This window comes from Mesoplodon densirostris, chromosome 5 (genome assembly GCF_025265405.1).
Source record: "Mesoplodon densirostris isolate mMesDen1 chromosome 5, mMesDen1 primary haplotype, whole genome shotgun sequence".
NCBI classification, from domain to species: domain Eukaryota; kingdom Metazoa; phylum Chordata; class Mammalia; order Artiodactyla; family Ziphiidae; genus Mesoplodon; species Mesoplodon densirostris.
Genome location: NC_082665.1, coordinates 94,155,271 through 94,182,722, shown reverse-complemented (window position 1 = coordinate 94,182,722; position 27,452 = coordinate 94,155,271). Strand labels below are relative to the sequence as shown.

General features: G+C 40.1%; 1 protein-coding gene across 6 annotated transcripts in view; it reads left to right on the top strand.

Moving 5' to 3' along the window:
• The window catches only part of TNIK (TRAF2 and NCK interacting kinase), a 419,760-nt gene that overhangs the window by 257,833 nt on the left and 134,475 nt on the right, over window positions 1–27,452 (top strand). For all 6 annotated transcript variants that reach the window (XM_060099133.1, XM_060099131.1, XM_060099130.1 and 3 more), the window contains exon 4: window positions 5,968–6,093. In XM_060099133.1, coding sequence (XP_059955116.1) covers window positions 5,968–6,093 — 126 coding nt within the window. The remainder of the gene's footprint in view (window positions 1–5,967; window positions 6,094–27,452) is intronic.

Genomic DNA, 27,452 nt, shown 5'->3' with positions numbered 1-27,452 from the left:
AATTACCTATCTGAGGAAATGTAGATTTTCTCTATCCTTTGGAACCAAAACAAAACTGAAAATTAATAAGATATTGAAGCTGATATGTGACTTTTTCTTTCAAAAATTCTAAATTTGTCTTCACTAAAATAGCCCCTTTGTTGTCATTGATTAACTTTATATCTAGATATTACATAGTTTAATTTTTTTAAGAGTTTAGCCATCCTTTGTTTCTTTTCTTTTTTTTTTTTTTGCGGTATGTGGGCCTCCCATTGTTGTGGCCTCTCCCGTTGCGGAGCACAGGCTCTGAACGCGCAGGCTCAGCAGCCATGGCTCACGGGCCCAGCCGCTCCGCGGCATGTGGGATCTTCCCGGACCGGGGCACGAACCCGCGTCCCCTGCATCGACAGGCGGACTTTCAACCACTGCGCCACCAGGGAAGCCCTGTTTCTTTTTTTTTTAACTATTTATTTTATTTTGGAGTATAGTTGATTAACAATGTTGTGTTAGTTTTGAGTGTACAGCAAAGTGATACAGTTATAAATATACACGTATCTATTCGTTTTCAAATTCTTTTCCCATTTAGGTTGTTACATAATATTGAGTAGAGTTCCCTGTGCCCTACAGTAGGTCCTTGTTGGTTATCCATTTTAAATATAGCTGTGTGTACTACATATAATAGTTTAATTTATAAAAATAAATGTTTACTGATTTTAAAAGTCTAGTTTTTGTTGAGGCTGTATATTGGCATCCTGAATAAAATTTCTGTTGGAGAAAGGGATTTTAGTGCTACAAATTATTAAATTTTTTTAAAATCACATTTTAGAAGATGTTAGTAATCCCTACAAATTCTAATAGTCTATGATTCTTTAACAATAACTTGTCTTCAATTTTTTGTCACATTAAGTCAGCGACGAAGGTGAAAATGGTAGACATGTTAACACAAAAACCTGCCTAATGCCAGCAACCACTGTGGAGAGCAGGACAGGTGAGCAGGAACAGAAGTGGTTCTAGCCAGTGTCCGAACATCAGGGTGTAGTCGCATTTATGAGTCTGTACACCTCATACTTCCTTGAGAGCTCGAACTGACCAGTGCCTTGGATTGTTGTAAGAATTACACAGGTTTATTTCTCTTCCATGGGTTGAGAGCTGAACGTTGGGCAAAACCCTTTGTTATAGAGCACACTAATATGAAGTGTCTCGTTAATTCCATTTTTAAATCCTACTATATTATAGGTGCTTAAAGTATATTCCCCTGTGTAATAAATATGCAACTTAAAGTCCCTCCATTATCCCCTGGAATCATTCATAAGCAAATATTAGTGTGTGCTAACAAGCTCCTTTAATTGGAGGACCAAAGGCAGGTTTCTCTTCAGCCCTGGCTTAAGGTGCTCCTAAACTCTTCTTTCATGATCTAGCAGCTTTGGTTTTATCACCGTAGGTAATTGCCCTTCTTCTGTCTAGGAGTTTTCAGTTTAGAATTAAGACCACTGACTTTGAAGTCAGACGAATCTTGGCTTTGGATCTTAGCTCTAACATTTAAAATAGGAATAAACTCTCTGAAACTCATTTTCCTTATTTGTTCAATGGGATCATTAAAAACATGTATTTCCTAGAGCTGTTTTGAATATTAAATGAGATAATACACATACAACCTCTGGGACAAAACATTACGTAAGGTTGGCTTTGGCTGTATTTTATGACCACGGTTGTGGTCATCATATAGTCATCAGAGGTGGTCGGTGGCTTGAAAACATTGTCTGGGATCATCCGTTTCCTTGCATTTGAAAAGCACTGTCTCTTCACCTGTTTTATCATCTTCCAGGAGGCTGGTTCTCGTTTTTCACATAGAAGTGTTCTCTGCAAGCAATAAGAGAAGTCCACCCCTACACACAAATACTTTTCAAGTCTCTGCTGCGTCGCATTTCCTAATGTCCCATTGGCCAAAGCAAATCACATGGCCAAGCCCAGAGACAAGCAGAGGAAATGGACTCCACCTCTTCAGGTGGGAGGCTGCCACATATCGGGCCATTTTTCCTTTTAGTCTACCACAAACAGTAAGCAATAAATAGATTCTCGTCATCTTGAGAAAAAACAATCTTCTTTATGTTGATAATAAAGCTGTGCTTACATAAGCACTTAATCATTTCTAAGCCTTAGGAGGTGACTTTGATAGGTATTCTTTTTCCCATTTACAGGGGAAAATATCTGGCATTCGGAGAGTTTAAATGGCCGTGCCTGACTTTACATAATAAGTCAGCTTGGACAAGATTTTTTTTTTTTTTTTTTTTTGCGGTACGCGGGCCTCTCCCGCCGCGGAGCACAGGCTCCGGACGCGCAGGCTCAGCGGCCACGGCTCACGGGCCCAGCCGCTCCGCGGCACACGGGATCCTCCCGGACTGGGGCACGAACCCGCGTCCCCTGCATCGGCAGGCGGACCCTCAGCCACTGTGCCATCAGGGAAGCCCTGGACAAGATTTTGAAGTCTTCTGATTGAAATAATGGTTCTTCCTAGAGTATTGGACTTAGCTTATTAAAATTACTCCCTTTTAACATTTGTGACAATTTGGTACCATTACTTTGTTTTTCACTATGACCCAGTGGTCATTAATTTCCCAGTGAGCTTGATCCCTGTGCTCAATTCTCAGGACATAAGAATAATCCATTTACAAAATAGAAGATAAGCTTCTTATAACTTTGTAATCTAATTCTAACCTCAGTTGTTGTTTTGTCCTTTTGAAAGCATCGTAACCCATCTCCTTCAATGAGCCGTATTGTAAGAGGTTGGACTGCTTATGAAGGGGTTAAATGTGTTCTTATGGTCATATTAAGTGCCTCCCTTTCAGTTTCACTGAGTAACTTACGGCCATCATTGCACTAGTCTTGAAATCTGGATAAACAGTAGCCCTGAAGGCCTGATAAATTTCACGCTCACTTACAAGGCCATATAAGATCAAGATCAAGGTTATATATTAGAGCTACGTAACCATGATCCACAGTGGTTCCATAACTGTGTTTGGAATGTAAACAATTTAAACCTAAAACTCAAGTTACTTATATTCCTGCCCTCTCCTACCTTTGTTATTTATTTATTGGTTGAGAAGATTAATAATAATGTTTAGTTTGTATTATATTTTATAACTTTCACATACTTCATTTAATTTTCACAGAAGATTGGGACATATAATAATATTGATACTATTATAAAATCTGTATCTCCTTATAGATGAGAAAAGTTAGGCTCCAAAAGGTAGGCTGCCTTCCTGAGATCATGCAGCCGGAAAGGAGTGGAGCTCAAGCTGAACATGCACCCCACCTGCCACCCCTCATTTTCCTGACTTAATGCATATGCTTTCTTCATTACCATGTTGCCTCAGTTTACCTTTGCAAAGCCATGGAGAACATGCTGACTTCATTCTGGTCTCCAGTACTATTTATTTTGGATTTAATTATATACTAAATCACACTGTTGTTTAACTGTTTCATAAGTTCTTGTTTCCTTAATGATATGGTGAGCTTTTTTAGGCACCTTTTCCTCCTCTCTTTCTCCCGCATCAGCCACCATCCCGTTGAGAACCTGAGGCAGGCAGCACATACTTGTAGAACCAGCCCCGCTTCTCACTAAGAATGACCCAAGCTGAGTCTGTCCGGCGGCCGCTGGAAAATGACGGGTGTTTTACTGTCTCATGTGCTTGCCTCTTTAATCGAAAGCAGATGCCAGACTGCCCCAGAAACCCTCAGGTTTGTTTTCTCCGCTTTTATCTAGGCTTCCCTAACGTACATCTGCTCACATCCTATATTCATCCATGATTATCAGGCCCCGCGTGGTGGGTTTAAAATAGCTAACATGCACACTCGTCAGACATTTGGAGGCCTGCTGCAGGACCCTGCAACAAGTTGAAGGACTGTGAAGGTCATTCTCTCCTAAGGCTTGCAGTGAAGGCGTAGGCAGGTTCTGACAGCCGCAGGGAAGATTCCTTTGGTCGGCATGTGCCATCCCCTGCCCCCATCCCAGCCCCTCACCCCTCTACTTCCCTCCTTTGTGAAGGCCACGTGCTTCTTCTTAGCTCAGCATCCCAAGCATACATTCTATTTTGAGACTACCTAGTCTTTGACTTAGTTAAGCCACGTCATATGTAACATACTGCGTTCTTCTAGGTTTGCAAACCTCCATTGCTTTTTACTAAAACTTATTTTTGTGTGGTCAGCAAATGTCAGCGTTTCACCACTCTCCTCCTCTTGTTTTTACCAGTTCCTTTCAAGCTGTAAAGAATGCTGCTGTAAGTGGTTGGAACTTTTGTAGGTATTCATTCTTTTATTCATATTTATTCACAGGCAGTTTGCTTGATGCTAGGATGTTATTTATAAAGAGCAAAAGCAGGCAGGATCCCTGCGTTGATAGTTTTTATGGATTGACAGGGAAGAGAGGCTTCAATCAAATGTTTAGATAGATAAATGTGGATTGCCATTCTGGTAGGTGCTGCAAAGGAAGAGACATGTGACGATCCTTGGGGCTAGAACCACAGGCAGGCAGATCAGAGAACTTTGCTGGGGAAGGGATCCTGGAACTGAGATCTGAAGGCAGAAGAGAGCTTACAAGCCATGGAGAAGGGAGTCAAGTAAAAGGGCAATTATAACACAGTATGACCCATACCTCTGTTCTAGTACCAACAAATGTGTGTGCAGGTTTGGGGGTGGACAGGATATAGTGGGGAGACTTGACATTACCCGAGAGAATTAGGGAAAACATCCCTCAAGAGTGTCCATTAAACTCAGTCAGGAAGAATGAGTAGAAATTAAGAAATGAAGAAGAGGAAGGGGAAAGAAGACACTCATGGGAGACCACAGAAGGACCCAGCAACGTAGAGACCAAGTAGCTGGAGGAGGTGAGGGTACAGACAGGGACACGCCATGAATGGTCTTTCAGGTAATGGCCATGTAACATCTTACACGCAGAGATTCTTACTGCTGCATCTAAAACAGTTTTCCTGGGCTAGAAATTTTTTCCACCAACCTCAAGAATAAAATACTATGTAAAAGTCCAATTGATGTGTACACTTCAAAGTAAAATTATGAGGGACTTCCCTGGTGGTCCAGTGGTTAAGACTCCACACTCCCAGTGCAGGGGACCTGGGTTCAATCCCTAATCAGGGAACTAGATCCCGCGTGCTGCAACTAAGGCCTGGCACAGCCAAATAAATAAATAAATATTTTTTAAAAAAATTATGGGAGGACACACACACTCTTCACCAGTGATGTCAGGTTCTCTTAAAAAGGTCCAAGTTAGTGGACTCCAAATTGAAACTGGGAATGAGTGAAATCTGAATTAGGAAACTTACTCTGTAGGAGGGTTCTTTCTTTTCACATTCGTGGCACTACTACATGTCCCCTTTCTTTTCATGTGTACTTTCCTGAAGGTGAGATGGGTACTCCTGCTTTGTGAACATCCTCAGATGGAGGGAACTTACCCTTGCTCCCTTTCCCATCTGACTTTCATCATCTTCCATCAGGGACTTCAATAAAAGGAGACTTCAAAGAAAATGAACCTAACAAATTTTAAATCGAAGAGCCTGTATTTTTTTTCTTTTCACTTTTCTTAACCTTCCCTATACCAGGTATGATCAGTGATAGGTACTTGATGGACATAGTACCCAGAGGCCTAGAGTGAGTTTTATCTTAATAGCTTGTCTACCTTAATCTCTTCCAGGTGAAAGGATGAGGAATTTTTTTTTTCCTAGCAGGTTGCCTGCTGTATTGGTTTGCTGTACAAACAGAAGACCCCCTTGGACTGCCAATGTGTTATCTTGTAAATTTTTTCTTTGTAGTCAAGGAAGAAAGTCAAGTTATTTGGTAATTATGCTTGTTTGTTACCACAGAAGAAAAAACTTAAGAAAGAAATTATTGCATAGTTGATATAGATGGTGATGAAAAACAGAATCCTACTAAAGACACTGGATTTTCATGACAATATTTGTTGTTCTAATACAGGATGAAGAGGAAGAAATCAAACAAGAAATTAACATGTTGAAGAAATATTCTCATCACCGGAATATTGCTACATACTATGGTGCTTTTATCAAAAAGAACCCACCAGGCATGGATGACCAACTTTGGGTATGTAGTGCTGCCCAAATTTGCTTTTCTTACATAGAAAACACCCAGGACTGAATAGTGCATTTCTCTATCCTCATTACTAAGTTAAGTTGTTCTTTGAAATCCTTTACTCCATGATATCCATAAATTGTGTTTTCGATGCTTTCTTCCATTTCCTTGAATAACTCTCTATCTTCTATCCCTTAATGTGGACCATCCCTGAAGCTAGTTGTTAGGTTCTCTGTTTTTTTTCCCACTAATGACTACCTTTATTGAGTTTTTATCATACTTTAGGTACCATACTGTTTGCTTTTTATGAATCTTATCATTTATTCCAGCTCTTTGAGGTAGACATTATTATTATCTTCATTCTTTTGGATGACAAAACTAAGGTTTACAGAGAATTAAACTCATGTCCTGTATTTTGGCTTAAACATCTTTGCTGCAGGCAGTTTCACCACAAGAAGTTTCGCCACACAACTAATTGGCCATAGACAGTTTTGCTGTAAAAGATAAAATAATGAATATAAAATAAAGGACAAAAGGAAACGAAAAACTAATAACAATTTTTAAAAGATTTTACTGTGAAAAATGAAAATTCAAAAAATATTTGAATACATTTAAAATGTGTATAGATCTATGGTTATAGTTGTATTCAGGTATATTTTAGAGAAAGCTGGTATTGAATTCAGGTATGTTTTAAAGACTTTTGATGTCCGTCATTAAAGATTCAGGATCTAATATTGAATGTAAGTTCTTTACAATATAAAAAATACAAAAAATGCAATAATCAAAGTAAAAAATGCAAATAGCTAATTTAAGAAATATATGATGAGAAGGAATTTGGTAGCCTTTAGAGATGAAGAGTTTTTATAAATCAATAAGAAAATATGTGAAATGATTAATAGAAAGATTGAGTTAAGACAAGGCAGCAATTAACAAAGTAATAAATATCAATTACCAATAAAGATGTTTTTAAAGTGTAATCTTACTGGCAATATAAATGCAAAAGAAAACAAGAATTAGATACCACTTCTTACCCAGGAGATTGGCAAAGATTATTTTTAATGATATACTCAGAGTGGACATTCATGCCCCCTGCTTGTAGAAATGAATGTTGGTACAACTTTACACAAGGAAAGTTGGAACACACACACACACACACACACACACAGAGAGAGATATATATCTATATCTATATTTAATCTCCAAAGAAAATGCCTTACTTTTGACCCAGTATTTTCACACACAGGAATGTATCCTAAATGAATATTTGGGTAACTACATAAAAATATATGTAGATGCTAACTAATAGGGAATCACTTAAGTAAATCCATTAAGGGACAATATTCAGCCAGTTAAAATGATGTAGATCTATGTTTACAAATGGATGAACATGAGCAATTATAGTAAGGGTTTTTAAAAGCTTTTTTAGAGGCTATGATTAGATATAGTACATTTTCTTTTTTTGTCAAAAAAAGAAAGAAAAAGGAAAAAATATATATACATATATTAACATGACGGGGATGTCTAGAATAATGTACGCCAATAATGTTGAAGATATTTGTTTCTGGGTAGTAATTTCAGTAATTTAATTTTGGAAACATTTTTTCATGTCTTTCTTAATTGCTTCTCATTGGGCTATCTTTGCTCCTCATATAGACAGGCTCTGAGGACAAGGAATGTGTCTTCTGCATCTCAGTGTCTTCCTCAACACTAGGAAGGGACTGGGCATTTGATGCTGACAAAATAGTTGTTTTGTTTATGAAAGTGATATTATTGGTACAAACTTAGTTGCTATTATTATGATGATGATTATTATTATTACTACTACTATTGCTACAGGTACTTGTGAGAGTTCAGTTTCCCTGTGGCCTGCATGTTCAGCAGGATATGATGAGATGGCACAAGTTTAAATATCTCTGTGTTCCCAAAGGACTTTTATACTGCCAGGAATCTAACATTTTAGCAATGACCCCTGCCTTGCTTCAAGCTGCAGCAGATGACAAGAGGAGAATGATAGCTATTTTGATACTGTCTGCAGAAGCATTTTTTGGTTTGGTCAGAGCTATGGCTCCAGATTAAAAGAAAGCATTAATACAGCTTTGGAATCACCTCTGGCTTATCACCTGAGGTAGTACAACTATTTCCAGATGAGTCACACATAACTATTAATGTCATTCCTTTTGTGAGATGGGCCAGACAGGATAGTTTTCTTATTAGGCTGAACTATTAAAATTTGGGTATATATATTACAAATCATTGGTTGAGGAAGGAGAGGAGTGGTCAAGCAGGGCTTGACTTGTTTTCGCCTTTTTCCTAATGCTGAGATTTTTTTAAGCTGGAAAGAAAACTAGTTGTCATTTATTTTACTGGATCCCAGTGAAGCTAATTGTCTTTCTCAGAGCCTCCGAGCTCATTAATGGATGGACACAGGACAAGAATGCAGATGTCTTGAAATGTGACAGTTTAGCTTGGCCTGAAGTTCTGCGAAAGACACTGGAAGTTTTGGGGTTTTTTAATTTTTTTTTTTTTCTTTAATGAGCAAAATCTGCAGTCCATTTTCAGACTGGCACTGGAAGAAAGAAGCAAGCCTGTTTGCATCTGCATGGCACAAACAGGAGGTTTTATGCTCTGGAAACAAGTCACTGCCCACCATTTCGCACCCTGGCCAGTTGCTCTTCCCATGGAGATGGCTGTGGTTGCTGGGAGCTAGGAGCCTGCATGAGTATGTGTTCATTTATTCATCCATTCATTCATTCATCCAACAAATACATATCAAGCACTTGCTAGACGCAAGGCATTCTTACGGACACTTATGATATATCAATGAACAAAAGTGATAAAAGCCCCTACTTGCATGCAGCTTACATTCTTGCTACAGACCACAAACAATAAACATAATAAGTCAGAAAGCTACTCAGCATGCTGGAAGAGGATAAATGCCTGGAAGAGCAGGGAAAGACGAATGAGGATTGCAAGTAGGTGCTGCAGTGGCCAGGGGAAGCTCCATTGTAGATAATTCGAGGAAGGGCATTCCAGGCCCGGTGTTTTCCAGGAATAACAATGAGGCCAGTGTGACTGGAAGATGTGGGAATGAGACCTGGGGCCAGATCAGGCAGGGCCTTACAGGACATTGGTAGGATGTCAGCTTTTACTCTGAGTGAGCTGGGGGCCACTGGAGGGTTTTGAAGATGAAGGGATGGAATCTGACCCATAGAGTGAAGGGGTCCCTCTGGTTGCTGGGTTGAGACTAGACCAGATGGGGGCCAGAGGAGGAGCAGGAAGGCCAATGAGGAGACTGTTTGAGCAAGCTGATCCGCTTCCTGATTTTCACAAAGGGGCATCTATAGGTAGTGATCACTTCCAAACCTGCGCCATGGTGGGAGGAACTCTGCCTTCACATTCCATTTTCCCCACCTGCAATCAAATGCTGGTGGCAAAATGCAGCAGTTATATGCCCCACATTCTGTTTGGTAGACAGAGAGCCTCCCTTTTGTCAGATTTGTGCCCATGCAGAGGACTCTTCTGACTGTCCCCACTAGAAATGGTCCATTAGCTTCTATGTCACTGGGGATAAAAATACAAAGCTATGAAATGCCTCATGGGTACAGGAGCATCGTTTCTTTTTCTAGTTGTTCTTCTTCTATTTGATGGCAAACTAAGGAGGAACTTAGAAAATTAAAGGCAGAACGGAAACATAATAGTTGGTAAATTAACACCAGATCACAATATTGATGGGAACTTGGCTATAGAATATAATAGTGTGTACTTGTTCCAAGACCTCTGACTCACTAAATTTGGGCCATTCTGTGTTAATAACAATGGCAAGTAATATTTATCACCTACTTACCATGTGCCAAGTACTGTATTTTTTTGCATTGTCATATTATTTCATTAGATCTTCACAATCCCTCTACAAATTAGATATTCTCATTATCCCCACTTTACAGATGAGGAAATTAGCCTCAGAGCAGTTAAGAAGTTTGCTTAAGGATTCACAACTAGTGAGTGATGAAGCCAGTATATTAGCTAACCCCAAGCTGCCTCATGCTAGAATCAAGCCCGTGAACCCTACATTCTTCTCCTTTTTGTTGTGAAAAATAGTTTCAATAGTTGGGAAAATAGTTTCAGAGGTTGGTGTTCCAAATAGGACTAAAGCTTTGCGTTTACACAAATTTATTTTGAGTTCACCGTTCATCTTCATTTGTCAGTTTCCCCAGCTTCCAAAGAGGACAGCAAGACCTGCTAGCTGCTACGAAGACAGTATTTCTTAAGTCTAAGAAATATACTTTGAAAAGTACATTAAACCTTTTGGGAGTGTTTTAGCAAATAATTGCAAAGGTCACAGATAGTTGACTCTTTGGGCTAATGGCATTCTGTTAGGATTACATTTATATAAAAATATTATTATGGATTGTATAGAGACGGAGCCTGTAGCAACCAAGAGCAGCACTCTAACATTTATTCCCAGTTTTCAGGTGACAGGAGCTATTCCCCAGGTGTTTCTTTTGCAGTGGCTGGAGGACAGAGGTTTGCACATAGGCCACCAACCAATATATGTGCTGTTTCAGGTGTCTGATTGAATTATAATCTGTGTGAATTCTATCAGTCTTGTCGTAGAGATAAACTGTTGTTTAGTACCAGCTCTTTGTGGAAATACAACTACTTCTGATAATGGCCAAGTAATTCTCCCTTATCTACTGCTCAGGGCCTGATCCGGAAATCAAAAAAGGGAGCTCTTTCAATAAAGATTCCGATCTCTCAGAAACAAGGCGAACCCTGACACACAGCATGGCCATCTCATTCTGCTGCATCTCAGCAAAGAGAGGCTCTCCACTTGGCTGCGTGCCATTCAGACACCAGGAGTGAGAAAGCCTGTGTATTAAATGGGTTAATCTCCTAAAGTTAGAAAGCGAAATCACACATATTTTGCTACCTTTTTTTTTTTTTTTTTTTTTTTCCAGTACGTGGGCCTCTCACTGTTGTGGCCTCTCCCATTGTGGAGCACAGGCTCTGAACGCGCAGGCTCAGCGGCCATGGTTCAGGGGCCCAGGCGCTCCGCGGAATGTGGGATCCTCCCGGACCGGGATACGAACCTGTGTCCCCTGCATTGGCAGGTGGACTCTCAACCACTGCGCCACCAGGGAAGCCCTTGCTACCTTTTTTTGATACCACCTCAACAATCACAGGGCTAGACTATCTTATAAAAGGAAAAACATTTCTGATTAGCTTCCAAAATGTAGGTTGGTCAAGTGGCATAGCAGATTATTATACTGAGATGACTCAATAAGCCATTTATTAGACTGTATCCCTGAAGACTTGCAGAGCTAAGCATTAAGAAATTATATTGTGGGGCTTCCCTGGTGGCGCAGTGGTTGAGAGTCCGCCTGCTGATGCAGGGGACACGGGTTTGTGCCCTGGTCCGGGAAGATCCCACATGCCGCGGAGCGGCTGGGCCCGTGAGCCATGGCCGCTGAGCCTGCGCGTCCGGAGCCTGTGCTCCGCAATGGGAGAGGCCACAAGAGTGAGAGGCCCGTGTACCGCAAAAAAAAAAAAAAAAAAAAGAAGAAGAAATTATATTGTGTGCATTTAGGGGAAACATGCTAGCAGCTGCCTGAGACCTGGCCTGGAGTCCTGAGACCTGGCCTGGAGTCCTGAGACCTGGCCTGGAGTCCAGAGACCTGGCCTGGAGTCCTGAGACCTGGAGTCTCACCTTGAGCAGAGGCAGCATCACTGTCATTGGTTTCTTTCTCTTAAAAACGATAAATTTGGACGAGGTCTGAGTTTTCAGATTGGCGACCCGGAGACTAATTGCTGCCCAGGTAAATGGGTTTACTTTGGCCCACATAAGGTGGTGGTGCTTTAATGATGCCAACGTTAGAAAAAAATACAGCAGTTCCACACAAAAGTCTGGATTCCTTGAAAGGTTTTGAAAAATCAGATGATCTGGAACTCTTGGGCCTGAATATCAGCAGCATGTTAGAGCAGTAGCTTGGCTGTCTAGAGGGCACGCACCCACTCCAATTGCACAAGAGGCCCGTCACTGCCTGCTGTCTTCCATGCACGCTCCACTTCATGCACTGACATTGCTTGTCCACACCCCATGTAAGATCATCTGGGAATGAGATACTGGGATGAACCAAGATGTCTTTCAATCACCAATGGGGGATCCTTTCTAGAATCTGCAGTGATGTTAGCCACAGCCCCCAAAATCCAAGTTTCTTATAGTTTGGATTTACATTGCTGTAGCATCTTGGTTTGGCAAAAAGCATGCCTACTAACATTTTTGGTTGTCTTAAGATTGAAATGTAAAGTGCTGCAGATAGCACCATTAAAAATCCAACCACCTGTAGCTGAGTCTCCTGAACAGTTCATTGAAATTTACTCTTTTCTTAGTTCTATGCATCAGAAATGAGGCTTTCATAGGGCAGAGGGGGTTAATTAGTGTTTGATAATTTTATTACTAAAGAATTCTCTTCCTTCATATATACAGCCTAGGTCACTTGTCTGGAGAAGTGATTGAATCTTACTATTTGTGAGTAGAAATTTGTAAAGGCTGAATTTGGTAAATATAGAAGCGTGCCTGAAATAGTAGGAGGAGGGATTGTAAACAGGCTCCCAGTCTTGGAGCTGCCCCATTGCATGACCCGTAGAGACAATGTAAGTTGCTTACATACAAACACAGAGCTAAAGCTACACCTGATTTAATAGTTTGCAACTGGGCTTGAGTTCAGCTTTAATGGAGTCATTTTTATGAATGAATGGGTGATTAATTCTTGTCACAGGACAAGAATGTGAAAATGATTTCTTCTTTTATCCCAATAAATTTCATTTGAACTGTGCTTAAACTGCTTTTCACCTTAGCAAAAGGAAGACTTTATATATGCTTACAGTTACTCTGCTAATGGTCTATACAACCCTCTGGTTCCTATTCTAGATTAATTTTGAGCCAAAGCCAATATGCCTGTTTGTGTTGCACTTCTCAAACTTCTCAACTACCAAGTTTCTTAGTCCTAAGTCCTCTAAAGCCAGTGTTGCTTTTACTTTTCCTATTTTTAACTTTCCTGAAAACTTGCTCCCCTATCCCCACCCCAAATTCTTCTAAAACTAGCCTTTAAGGTTAGTTTCTATGATTGAGTCCATGACTCAAGTGGACATGTGGTGATTTATCCCTAACAGGAAATACCCTCCAGAAGATCTTGCATGCATACTGAGAAATTGGAGCACCAGGTACCAAATCCAAGAGGCAGCTTCTTTCTTTGAATGCTGTCATGCTGACTCTAAGATGGCTCTCTCCTTAGACATGGGCGACTACTGAGTATTTCTAGTTGTCCTTTGAGCAGGCTTCTTGTTGCTAAAAATACCAGCTGGCTTAGTAGATTCAAACTGTGATTGTCATTCTCAACATATAAAGTTGTTCATATCCAGAAACTTTATTGACAAAACCTGAGACTTCACATCCTTCGGGCTCATCTTTTTATGTTTGGAAGGCTTAGAATTTGTGGGACTTAGAATTTGTGGTTATAAGCATTCTGTTTTCAAGTCCAAGAATATAATTCAGAAGCCAAAGGAGTTTTTGTTTCCCCAAATACATGCTAGTTTATTTATTTTTTATTTTTTTTATTTTTTGCTTTATAACAAATTTAATCAGTTATACATATACATATGTTCCCATATCCCCTCCCTTTTGCATCACCCTCCCACCCTCCCTATCCCACCCCTCCAGGCGGTCACAAAGCACCGAGCTGATCTCCCTGTGCTATGCGGCTGCTTCCCACTAGCTATCTACCTTATGTTTGGTAGTGTATATATGTCCATGCCACTCTTTCACTTTGTCACAGCTTACCCTTCCCCCTCCCCATATCCTCAAGTCCATTCTCTAGTAGGTCTGTGTCTGTATTCCTGTCTTACCCCTATGTTCTTCGTGACTTTTTTTTTCTTAAATTCCATATATATGTGTCAGCATAGAGTATTTGTCTTTCTCTTTCTGACTTACTTCACTCTGTATGACAGACTCTAGGTCCATCCACCTCATTACAAATAGCTCAGTTTCATTTCTTTTTATGGCTGAGTAATGTTCCATTGTATATATGTGCCACATCTTCTTTACCCATTCATCTGATGATGGACACTTAGGTTGTTTCCATCTCCGGGCTATTGTAAATAGGGCTGCTATGAACATTTTGGTACATGTCTCTTTTTGAATTATGGTTTTCTCAGGGTATATGCCCAGTAGTGGGATTGCTGTGTCATATGGTAGTTCTATTTGTAGTTTTTTAAGGAACCTCCATACCGTTCTCCATAGTTGCTGTACCAATTCACATTCCCACCAGCAGTGCAAGAGTGTTCCTTTTTTTCCACACACTCTCCAGCATTTATTCTTTGTACATTTTTTGATGATGGCCATTCTGACTGGTGTGAGATGATATCTCATTGTAGTTTTGATTTGCATTTCTCTAATGAGTAAAGATGTTGAGCATCCTTTCATGTGTTTGTTGGCAGTCTGTATATCTTCTGTGGAGAAATGTCTATTTAGGTCTTCTGCCCATTTTTGGATTGGGTTGTTTGTTTTTTTGTTATTGAGCTGCATGAGCTGCTTATAAATTTTGGAGATTAATCCTTTGTCAGTTGCTTCATTTGAAAATATTTTCTCCCATTCTGAGGGTTGTCTTTTGGTCTTGTTTATGGTTTCCTTTGCTGTGCAAAAGCTTTTAAGTTTCATTAGGTCCCATTTGTTTATTTTTGTCTTTATTTCCATTTCTCTAGGAGGTGGGTCAAAAAGGATCTTGCTGTGATTTATGTCATAGAGTGTTCTGCCTATGTTTTCCTCTAAGAGTTGGATAGTGTCTGGCCTTACATTTAGGTCTTTAATCCATTTTGAGCTTATTTTTGTGTATGGTGTTAGGGAGTGATCTAATCTCATACTTTTACATGTCCCTATCCAGTTTTCCCAGCACCACTTATTGAAGAGACTGTCCTTTCTCCACTGTACATTCCTGCCTCCTTTATCAAAGATAAGGTGACCATATGTCTGTTGGTTTATCTCTGGGCTTTCTATCCTGTTCCATTGATCTATCTTTCTGTTTTTGTGCCAGTACCATACTGTCTTGATTACTGTAGCTTTGTAGTATAGTCTGAAGTCAGGGAGCCTGATTCCTCCAGCTCCATTTTTCGTTCTCAAGATTGCTTTGGCTATTCGGGGTCTTTTGTGTTTCCATACAAATTGCGAAAGTTTTTGCTCTAGTTCTGTGAAAAATGCCAGGGGTAGTTTGATAGGGATTGCATTGAATCTGTAGATTGCTTTGGGTAGTAGAGTCATTTTCACAATGTTGATTCTTCCAATCCAAGAACATGGTACATCTCTCCATCTATTTGTATCATCTTTAATTTCTTTCATCAGTGTCTTATAATTTTCTGCATACAGGTCTTTTGTCTCCTTAGGTAGGTTTATTCCTAGATATTTTATTCTTTTTGTTGTAATGGTAAATGGGAGTGTTTTCATGATTTCACTTTCAGATTTTTCATCATTAGTATATAGGAATGCCAGAGATTTCTGTGCATTAATTTTGTATCCTGCAACTTGACCAAATTCATTGATTAGCTCTAGTAGTTTTCTGGTAGCATCTTTAGGATTCTCTATGTATAGTATCATGTCATCTGCAAACAGTGACAGCTTTACTTCTTCTTTTCCGATTTGGATTCCTTTTATTTCCTTTTCTTCTCTGATTGCTGTGGCTAAAACTTTCAAAACTATGTTGAATAAGACTGGTGAGAGTGGGCAACCTTGTCTTGTTCCTGATCTTAGTGGAAATGGTTTCAGTTTTTCACCATTGAGGACGATGCTGGCTGTGGGTTTGTCATATATGGCCTTTATTATGTTGAGGAAAGTTCCCTCTATGCCTACTTTCTGCAGGGTTTTTATCATAAATGGGTGTTGAATTTTGTCGAAAGCTTTCTCTGCATCTATTGAGATGATCATATGTTTTTTCTCCTTCAGTTTGTTAATATGGTGTATCACATTGATTGATTTGCGTATATTGAAGAATCCTTGCATTCCTGGAATAAACCCCACTTGATCATGGTGTATGATCCTTTTCATGTGCTGTTGGATTCTGTTTGCTAGTATTTTGTTGAGGATTTTTGCATCTATGTTCATCAGTGATATTGGCCTGTAGTTTTCTTTCTTTGTGACATCCTTGTCTGGTTTTGGTATCAAGGTGATGGTGGCCTCGTAGAATGAGTTTGGGAGTGTTCCTCCCTCTGCTATATTTTGGAAGAGTTTGAGAAGGATAGGTGTTAGCTCTTCTCTAAATGCTTGATAGAATTCACCTGTGAAGCCATCTGGTCCTGGGCTTTTGTTTGTTGGAAGATTTTTTTATCACAGTTTCAATTTCAGTGCTTATGATTGGTCTGTTCATATTTTCTATTTCTTCCTGATTCAGTCTTGGCAGGTTGTGCATTTCTAAGAATTTGTCCATTTCTTCCAGGTTGTCCATTTTATTGGCATAGAGTTGCTTGTAGTAATCTCTCATGATCTTTTGTATTTCTGCAGTGTCAGTTGTTACTTCTCCTTTTTCATTTCTAATTCTATTGATTTGAGTCTTCTCCCTTTTTTTCTTGATGAGTCTGGCTAATGGTTTATCAATTTTGTTTATCTTCTCAAAGAACCAGCTTTTAGTTTTATTGATCTTAGCTATCATTTCCTTCATTTCTTTTTCATTTATTTCTGACCTGATTTTTATGATTTCTTTCCTTCTGCTAACTTTGGGATGTTTTTGTTCTTCTTTGTCTAATTGCTTTAGGTGCAAGGTTAGGTTGTTTATTCGAGATGTTTCCTGTTTCTTAAGGTGGGATTGTATTGCTATAAACTTCCCTCTTAGAACTGCTTTTGCTGCATCCCATAGGTTTTGGGTCATCGTGTCTCCATTGTCATTTGTTTCTAGGTATTTTTTAATTTCCCCTTTGATTTCTTCAGTGATCACTTTGTTATTAAGTAGTGTATTGTTTAGCCTCCATGTGTTTGTATTTTTTACAGCTCTTTTCCTGTAATTGATATCTAGTCTCATAGCATTGTGGTCGGAAAAGATACTTGATACAATTTCAATTTTCTTAAATTTACCAAGGCTTGATTTGTGACCCAAGATATGATCTATCCTGGAGAATGTTCCATGAGCACTTGAGAAAAATGTGTATTCTGTTGTTTTTGGATGAAATGTCCTATAAATATCAATTAAGTCCATCTTGTTTAATGTATCATTTAAAGCTTGTGTTTCCTTATTTATTTTCATTTTGGATGATCTGTCCATTGGTGAAAGTGGGGTGTTAAAGTCCCCTACTATGAGTGTGTTACTGTCGATTTCTCCTTTTATGGCTGTTAGTATTTGCCTTATGTATTGAGGTGCTCCTATGTTGGGTGCATAAATATTTACATTTGTTATATCTTGTTCTTGGATCGATCGCTTGATCATTATGTAGTGTCCTTCTTTGTCTCTTCTAGTAGTCTTTATTTTAAAGTCTATTTTGTCTGATATGAGAATTGCTACTCCAGCTTTCTTTTGGTTTCCATTTGCATGGAATATCTTTTTCCATCCCCTTACTTTCAGTCTGTATGTGTCTCTAGGTCTGAAGTGGGTCTCTTGTAGACAGCATATATATGGGTCTTGTTTTTGTATCCATTCAGCCAATCTGTGTCTTTTGGTGGGAGCATTTAGTCCATTTACATTTAAGGTAATTATCGATATGTATGTTCCTATTCCCATTTTCTTAATTGTTTTGGGTTCGTTATTGTAGGTCTTTTCCTTCTGTTGTGTTTCTTGCCTAGAGAAGTTCCTTTAGCATTTGTTGTAAAGCTGGTTTGGTGGTGCTGAACTCTCTCAACTTTTGCTTGTCTGTAAAGGTTTTAATTTCTCCATCAAATCTGAATGAGATCCTTGCTGGGTAGAGTAATCTTGGTTGCAGGTTTTTCTCCTTCATCACTTTAATTATGTCCTGCCACTCCCTTCTGGCTTGTAGAGTTTCTGCTGAGAGATCAGCTGTTATCCTGATGGGGATTCCCTTGTGTGTTATTTGTTGTTTTTGCCTTGCTGCTTTTAATATGATTTCTTTGTGTTTACTTTTTGACAGTTTGATTAATATGTGTCTTGGCGTATTTCTCCTTGAATTTATTCTGTATGGGACTCTCTGTGCCTCCTGGACTTGATTAACTATTTCCTTTCCCATATTAGGGAAGTTTTCAACTATAATCTCTTCAAATATTTTCTCAGTCCCTTTCTTTTTCTCTTCTTCTTCTGGAACCCCTATAATTCGAATGTTGGTGCGTTTAATGTTGTCCCAGAGGTCTCTGAGACTGTCCTCTGTTCTTTTCATTTTTTTTTCTTTATTCTGCTCTGCAGTAGTTATTTCCACTATTTTATCTTCCACCTCACTTATCCGTTCTTCTGCCTCAGTTATTCTGCTATTGATCCCATCTAGAGTATTTTTTATTTCAGTTATTGTGTTTTTAATCAATGCTTGATTCATCTTTAGTTCTTCTAGGTCCTTCTTAACTGTTTCTTTTATTTTGTCTATTCTATTTCCAAGATTTTGGATCTGGGAAATAGAATCTTGGATCATCTTTACCATCATTATTCTGAATTCTTTTTCAGGTAGACTGCCTATTACCTCTTCATTTGTTAGGTCTGGTGGGTTTTTATCTTGCTCCTTCTCCTGCTGTGTGTTTTTCTGTCTTCTCATTTTGCTTATGTTACTGTGTTTGGGGTCTCCTTTTTGCAGGCTGCAGGTTCTTAGTTCCCGTTGTTTTTGGTGTCTGTCCCCAGTGGCTAAGGTTGGTTTAGTGGGTTGTGTAGGCTTCCTGGTGGAGGGGACTAGTGCCTGTGTTCTGGTGGATGAGGCTGGATCTTGTCTTTCTGGTGGGCAGGTCCACGTCTGGTGGTGTGTTTTGGGGTGTCTGCGGACTTTTTATGATTTTAGGCCACCTCTCTGCTAATGGGTGGCGTTGTGTTCCTGTCTTGCTAGTTGTTTGGCATAGGGTGTCCAGCACTGTAGCTTGCTGGTCGTTGAGTGAAGCTGGGTGCTGGTGTTGAGATGGAGATCTCTGGAAGATTTTCGCCGTTTGATATTATGTGGAGCTGGGAGGTCTCTTGTGGACCAGTGTCCTGAAGTTGGCTCTCCCACCTCACAGGCACAGCACTGACTCCTGGCTCCTCAATTTGGGATGATTTGTTGTCTATTCCTGTATTCCACAGATGCAGGGTACATCAAGTTGATTGTGGAGCTTTAATCCGCTGCTTCTGAGGCTGCTGGGAGAGGTTTCCCTTTCTCTTCTTTGTTCTCACAGCTCCTGGGTCTCAGCTTTGGATTTGGCCCCGCCTCTGCGTGTAGGTCGCCGGAGGGCGTCTGTTCTTCGCTCAGACAGGACAGGGTTAAAGGAGCAGCCTCTTCGGGGACTCTGGCTCACTCAGGCCGGGCGGGAGGGAGAGGCACGGAGTGCGGGGCGAGCCTGCAGCGGCAGAGGTCGGCGTGACGTTGCACCAGCCCGAGGCGCGCCGTGCGTTCTCCCAGGGAAGCCGCCCCTGGATCCCGGGACCCCGGCAGTGGCGGGCTGCACAGGCTCCCGGAAGGGCAGTGTGGACAGTGACCTGCGCTTGCACACAGGCTTCTTGGCGGCGGCAGCAGCAGCCCCAGCGTCCCACGCCCGTCACTGGGCTCCGCGCTTTCAGTCGTGACTCGCGCCCGTCTGTGGAGCCCCTTTAAGCAGCGCTCTTAATCCCCTCTCCTCGCGCACCAGGAAACCAAGAGGGAAGAAAAAGTCTCTTGCCTCTTCGGCAGCTCCAGAGTTTTCCCGGACTCCCTGCCGGCTAGCTGTGGCACATTAGCCCCCTTCAGGCTGAGTTCTCGCCGCCAGCCCCAGTCCTCTCCCTGCGCTCTGACCGAAGCCCGAGCCTCAGCTTCCAGCGCCGCCCGCCCCGGCGGGCGAGCATACAAGCCCCTCGGGCTGGTGAGTGCCGCTCGGCACCGATCCTCTGTGCGGGAATCTCTCCGCTTTGCCCTACCCAGGTATGTGGGGAGTTTCTTGCCTTTTGGGAGGTCTGGGGTCTTCTGCCAGTGTTCAGTAGGTGTTCTGTAGGAGTTGTTCCACGTGTAGCTGTATTTCTGGTGTATCCGTGGGGAGGAAGGTGATCTCCGCCGCGTCTTACTCTTCCGCCATCTTACCCGGAAGTGACATGCTAGTTTAAAAATGAATGCAAGGGACTTCCCTGGTGGTGCAGTGGTTAAGAAACTGCCTGCCAATGCAGGGGACACAGGTTCGATCCCTGGTCTAGGAAGATCCCACATGCCGTGGAGCAACTAAGCCCGTGTGCAACAAATACTGAGCCTGCACTTTAGAGCCCGCGAGCCACAACTACTGAGCCCACGTGCCACAACTACTGAAACCCGTTCGCCGAGAGCCCGTGCTCCGCAACAAGAGAAGCCACTGCAATGAGAAGCCCACACACGGCAAGGAAGAGTAACCCCTGCTCACCGCAACTAGAGAAAGCCCGCATGCAGCAACAAAGACCTAACTCAGCCAAAAATAAATAAATAAAAATAAACAAATAAATAAAATTTTTAAAAATTAATAAAAATGAATGCAAAAGCCAGTATAGGTTGCTTTTCCAAATTTGAAATTCCCCACAGTTTTGCTTTACCTTTGCATCAGTTAACTGAAATGATAAATGTATACCCACCAATTTTTGTACTTCCATACACACATATTGTGCAACTTAAACTACCTTTGGCAAATGAAGCAGCATTCTGTAACAAAGTACTGAGTTTGGGTTTTGTTAACACCTTCATAAATCATGCAGATGGGATCTTTGACTATTCCCAGCTACACATGATAAAAATATCCTGTGCCTTGCTGATGTTTCTGGACCTTCAAGGTCAATAGGCTGATCCTTTGCAGACTTGTGAATTCTTGGAAGTTAATCTTTCCTCTCCTTTTCTTAGATTGCCCCTGCAATTGCTTGGTGGAGACTTCTTTCATCTTAGGTCGACCTTCATCCACCCTCTCCCTCCTCTTCCTCACCCCTGTCCCCCACCCCTCCTTTTACTATAAAAGAGAAGGAATCTGTTAGTAGTCATTTTTCCTGTGGGTGACTGACTAGTGACATTTGGGGGGAATATGTTCTTGTCAAGATATTCTAGGCTAGTCCTGCAGTTTTAAAATACCTTAAAGCTTTGTTTCTTGTTATAGGAACTTAAAACCAATTAACTAGCAAGTGAGTGAATACTATAGGGACCCCAGAAATCATCCTAAGCCTCTTAGGCTGGCTCTGCGAATAAACCTTTTAAAATTCTTTCAGAGGTGACTCGCGTTGGAAAAAGCAAGTTAGAAGTGACCACATCTGCTGATTCCAAACCCATGCCCCTCCCGGTTAGGGGGTAACCTCAGGGAAGACTCACCTAGTGCTTCTGGGACTCCTTCTGGGATCAGCTGAGGCCAGAGACTCTTTTCTTTTCTTTTTTTTATTAATTTTTATTGGAGTATAGTTGCTTTACAATGTTGTGTTGGTTTCTATTGTGCAGCAAAGTGAATCACGTATACATAAACATAGATCCCCTCTTTTTTTGGATTTCCTTCCCATTTAGGTCACCACAGAGCACTGAGTAGAGTTCCCTGTGCTATACAGGAGGTTCTCATTAGTTAGCTCTTTTATACATAGTAGTGTATATATGTCAATCCCAATTTCCCAATCAAAGACCCTTTTCTTAAATACCATCCTGAAGGAGGGGGAAAGCACAGGAGGGCATAATAAGTACCCCCTTACCCCACAACCTCTAAGAGAAAACATCCTGCTCATCAGACAAAAGTATGTGATAAACAACCATGCAAATTGTGAAATATATTAGAAGCCTTTGTTTTTAAAAATTAACCATTTTAATTTAGGTAGAAATAACTACCCACATTCAACAATCCAGGCGACCTTTTCCCTAACAGTTGGGTTGCACTACACACTGTGCTGCTTTTTAAATATTTCCACCTTGACAAGGTTTCAGGTCCAGCCCAGGCCCAGCCCCCATCGTGCCTGAGCGCAGTTCTGTCCTCACTTTAACTTAACCTTCCTCCTTTCTTCCCAAGGGACATGCATGTGTATTTTCATTTTCTGACCCAGTTATGTAGGTGATATGGAATGAGAATTTCAAATATAAGATTCTCTTTAAACCTCTTACACCCTCTTCCAACCCTCCAAATAAAAAGATCCAGTGTTTGAGGATGCACTGCTGTGTCTTCTTGCTGTGTGATACAAGCTTGAGAAAAAGACATGTGTCCTTGGTACTCTTTCATTAACAGAAGTTTTAGAAACACATATGCACCGTGCCCTTTATAGGTGCTCTTTCAGCCATCTCCTCACCATCCAAGTGAAGTGGACCTTGGGGAGCTATTAATGCTATATTCCAAGTTGGAAACGTTTTTTTTAATAAATGCAAACAGGCCAAAGAATGGATATGTAATAGAGTTTGAAATTTCTGGCTACCAGAAGCATTCCATTCTGTAGAACACAGTGTTCACATCACACATATAAGGCTGATGCTTTTATTTTGTTTTAATAGTGATGGTGGCGGGGTGCTGAGCCCAGTGGAGTTAGGGAGCGTGCCCAAGTTCATACAGCTAGTACTCGAGAAAGAATGATGCTTTCAACCCTACCCTAGTTACTTAACGAGTATATATACCATGGATAAGGCTGCAGACCATAACTAACCTTCATTTCCAAATAAATAAAGAAAAGGGAATTGAGGAGAAGGAGAATGAATGAAACAATAAGTGCAAATCACTCAGCCCAGTGCCTGGCACACGGTAACTTCTCAGTAAATGTTAGCAAGCACTGTTGCCCCAGTGTCAACTCTTTGAGGACTTTCTTTCAGGAAGAATATTAATGATGCATTATTTCTTGCTTGTGAGATGTGAAGTTATTGACTTATCACTGCTGGGCTTGGCATGTTGAGCCCTGTTTCTGTTTATTAATGTGATGAGGTAACTTGTGGTGAGGGAGTGTCCCCACTGTGTAGTGGCAGTAATTATCAGTGTTGCTGTAAGGCTGCAGGAACCGATTGCTGGCAAAGGCTGGTTTCTTTCTTTCTTTTTCTTTAAAAAAAAAACCCATTACATAATTTAACAATCATTTTGTTCCGTAGTGAGATGAAAAGAACTTAGCAGCCTTCAGCTGGAGCTGAATGGAGAAGCAAATTATAGAAACCACTGACATTAGTGCCTGGCTAGAGCAGGATTGTTTCCTACTGAATATTTGAAAGTATTTTGTCCAACCTAATTTTGAAAGACTGGAGTCACTGGGCTTCCACTGCTTTCCTTGGGAACTATAATTATGTGGCTAATAGAGCTCAATGGTGGGACATTTTCTTCAGCTGATACAGGAGCAATGGATGCACTTGTAGGAGGTCTGGTCGCTGTGTTTTTCAAGATAGGATTTGGAGAAGGGGCACAAACATGTTTTGCTCACTTGAGAAAATGTTCTTTTCTTTCTACCCAAAGTTGTTTCTTTGGTCCATCCTGCTGCTGTTAAACCACAATTTACATAACTGAGATTTTCTTTAACTTTGTATTTATATAGAGAGAATCCCCAAAATACACAAAAGTAGACAGAAGAGTATAATGTGCCCAAAACTAGCCCCAACAGTCATCCAACCAGTAGTCAATCCTGCCCCATCTACACAGCCATCTACCTCCTCCCTTCTATTATTTTGAAACAAATCTCATCATCTTTAAAAAAAAAATTCTGGTAAAATACACATAGCTTGAAATTTACCATTTTAATAATTTTAAAGTGTATAATTCAGTGGGATTAAGTATACAATGTTGTGCAAACATCACCTCTGTCTAGTTCTAGAACTTTTTCATCACCCCAAAAGGAAACTCTGTACCCGTTAAGCTGGAACTCCCATTCTTCCCTCCACGTAGTGCCTGGGAACCACTAATCTGCTTTCTGTCTCTGTGTATTTGCCTATTCTGGATATTTCATATAAACAGATTCATACAATATTTAGCATTTTTCCTCTGGCTTATTTCAGTTAGCATAATGTTTTCAAGATTCATCCAATGTTGTATCATGCATCAGTACTTCATTCCTTTTCACAGCTGATAATACTCTATTGTATGGCTATACCACATTTTATTTATTCATCTGATAATAGACAGTTTGGTTAATTCCACCTTTTGTCTATTGTGAACAGTGCTGCTTTGAACATTCATATGCAAGTTTTTGTCTGGACACCTGTTTTCAATTTTGGGGGGTATATACCTAGAAGTGGAATTGCTAGGTCATGTGGTATTTCTATGTTTTAACTTATTGAGGAACCATCAAACAGTTTGTCTCAGTTTACATTCCCTCCAGCAGTATAGGAGGGTTCCAATTTCTCCACATTTTGCCAGCATATTATTTTCTGCTTTTCTTTTTTTTTTTTTTAAATTATAGTCATCCTAGAAGGTGTGGAGTGATATCTCATTCTGCTTTTGACTCACGTTTTCCTAACGACTATTGATGGGGAACATTGTTAGCTATTTGTATATATTCTTCGGAGAAATGTCTATTCAAGTGTTTTGCCTGTTTTTAAATTGTGTTGTTTATATTTGTGTTGTTGAGTTGTAAGTGTTCTTTATACAATCTGGATACTAGACCCTTATTAGATATGTGATTTGCACATACTTTTCCCATTCTATGGGTTGTCATTTCACTCTCTTGATAGTATCCTTCAATGCACAAAATTTTTAATGTTGATGAAATCCAATTTATCTCTTTCTTTTGTTGTTTGTGCTTTTGCTGTCTTAGTTAAGAAACCATTGCCAAGTCCAAGGTCATGAAAATTTACCCCATGTTCTCTCCTAAGAGTTTTACAGTTGTAGTTCTTATAGTTAGGTCTTTGATCCATTTTGAGATATTTTTTGTATGTGGCATGAGGTAAGGGTTTAACACCATTCTTTCACATGTGGATATCCAGTTGACCCAGCACTATTTGTAGAAGAAACTATCATCATATCGTTTTATCCATAGTACTCCAGTATGTTTGTCTAAAATATAGGACTATTTTTTCACATATCCACAGTACTATTATCACACTTAAAAAATGTCAACCACAGTTCCTTAGTGTCAGCAAATATCTAGACTGTAGACTGTCTCAAAAATTTTAGCAGCATTTAAAAAAAAATCAGTATCCAGATAAGTTGCATCCATTGCAATTTGTCGATATATCTTTTTAAGTGTTTTAAAATCTACAGATTTCCCCTCCATCTCTCTTTATCTTTCTTGATATATATTTGTTGAAGCAAATGGGCCATTTACCCTGTGGAGTTTTTTATTCTAGGTTTTGTTGATTATATCCCCATGATGTAACATGTTCCTCAGTCCTCTGAATTTCCTGTAAATTGGTAACTGGAAGTAGAGGCTTGATCAGATTTAGTTTTGGGTTTTTGTTTTGTTTAGTTTTTTTGCTTTTGGCAAGACTACTCCTGAGGTGATGTTGTGTTATTCTAATCAAGAAGCAAATCATAACTGGTTATTTCTTTTTTTTTTTAATGTTAGCAGCCACTGATCATCAGTGCCTAAATCCACTAGTTTATTAGAGGTTGTGAAATAATGATATTCTAATTCTATTATGTCTTCTTCACTTTTTTTTTTTTTTTTTTTTTCCCTTTTTGCGTTATGTGGGCCTCTCACTGTTGTGGCTTCTCCCGTTGCGGAGCACAGGCTCCGGATGCGCAGGCCCAGCGGCCATGGCTCACGGGCCCAGCCGCTCCGCGGCATATGGGATCCTCCCAGACCGGGGCACGAACCCGTATCCCCTGCATCGGCAGGCGGACTCTCAACCACTGCGCCACCAGGGAGGCCCCTTCTTCACTTTTTAAATGGAATATTTGTTTTTTGTGAAGAGAAGTTTTACCTCTTTTATTATTTAATCACTGTGGTAAAACTTGTATAAGAAAGGCAGTGTAAATTCTTCATTCTTTCCCTTTATCTACCAGTCTCAATATAAGAAGTTGGTTCTTCGTTTTCTTCAAACAGTGCCAATTATATTCTTTTTAAGGGGTGTCTTTATTAATGCATTTAGTTCAGCATATTTAATGTGTTTCAAGATATTGCAGTTTTTATTCTTACTGATGCTCAAATTATCCCATATTTGGCCAGTGAGACCTCTTAAAGTTGATTCCTCAGTCCTCTCTAACATGATATTGTAGTCTTTGATAGCTTCCTGGCTCTCATATATGGTAATTTTACAACTCTTACTGGGTTGGAACGAGGTCTATTGTGACATTTTCAAATTTCCTTACAAAAGCTCCTGATCAGTCTCCAGCGGTACTCTGGAGAAGATTGGAGGGTTTCATTGCCCTTTGTAAAATCATAAGAAGATAAATCAGAACAGACATTAGAAACTCATTCAGGAAACTCATTTCATGAGTTTTTATTGTTTCAGCCAGACATGCAGAAAAAAAAAGGGAACATTATTTCTGCCCAAAGATTTTACAGCCTGATGGGGTATCTTTTAGGACCTGGTGACATGGTGCTGAGGTTAGGAATGTAGGTTTGGACAAAGCCAAAACCATCAATGTGATTTCATTATGGCCCCATTTTAGTTCTGTTTCTAGTGTTAAATCAGAGATTGATTGCTAGTCATTCTAAATTATTGTCACAAAAAGATGACTTTTGTGGCAGACTTTTTGAAGAAGAGGGAGAATGTATGGAAATGGATGTGTTTCTCTAAACCTAGAAAATGAATGTAAAAGCAAATGGATAGCTTTTCCTCTTCTAGTCTCTACTCCTCCATTAACTAAGGGAGATGTTCATTTTCTGCCTATTTTATAAAGTTGCTGAGTACTGTAATGAGTTTATATTTATAGAGAACTTGGAGCTTTGGGGATGAAAAGTGCTAAATTAGGGCTTATTGTTTATTGAATTTATTTGATATGTCCAGCCTCCTGGGAACATTTGCTGAAGTTAATTAAAAGCAGATAGTCCTCACTCTGACAGCTTACAGTGCCACTTACAAGCCAATAACATAAACAGTGTGCACTTGAATTGTTCTGACTTGGGATTGCCTAGACAACCACAACTCTTTCAGACAGGGGAATGATGCTACTTTTATAGGAAAGATGAGTTTGACCATTGGATAAAAACACAGGGGTATTCTCAACTACATCTGTACCACCTAATTGCCCTCATTTAAAACAAATACTTAGAATATGAAGATTTTCCTAGTTTTCCAGCTATAATTTTCAGGTTGGAAAATTAAAAATAATCTTTCCTTTCTTTCATTTTGGGAAAAAATTAAGATAAAAATTTATGTTTTATATATCATTTTATGGTCACTTTTTCTTTGCAGGAAAGGCA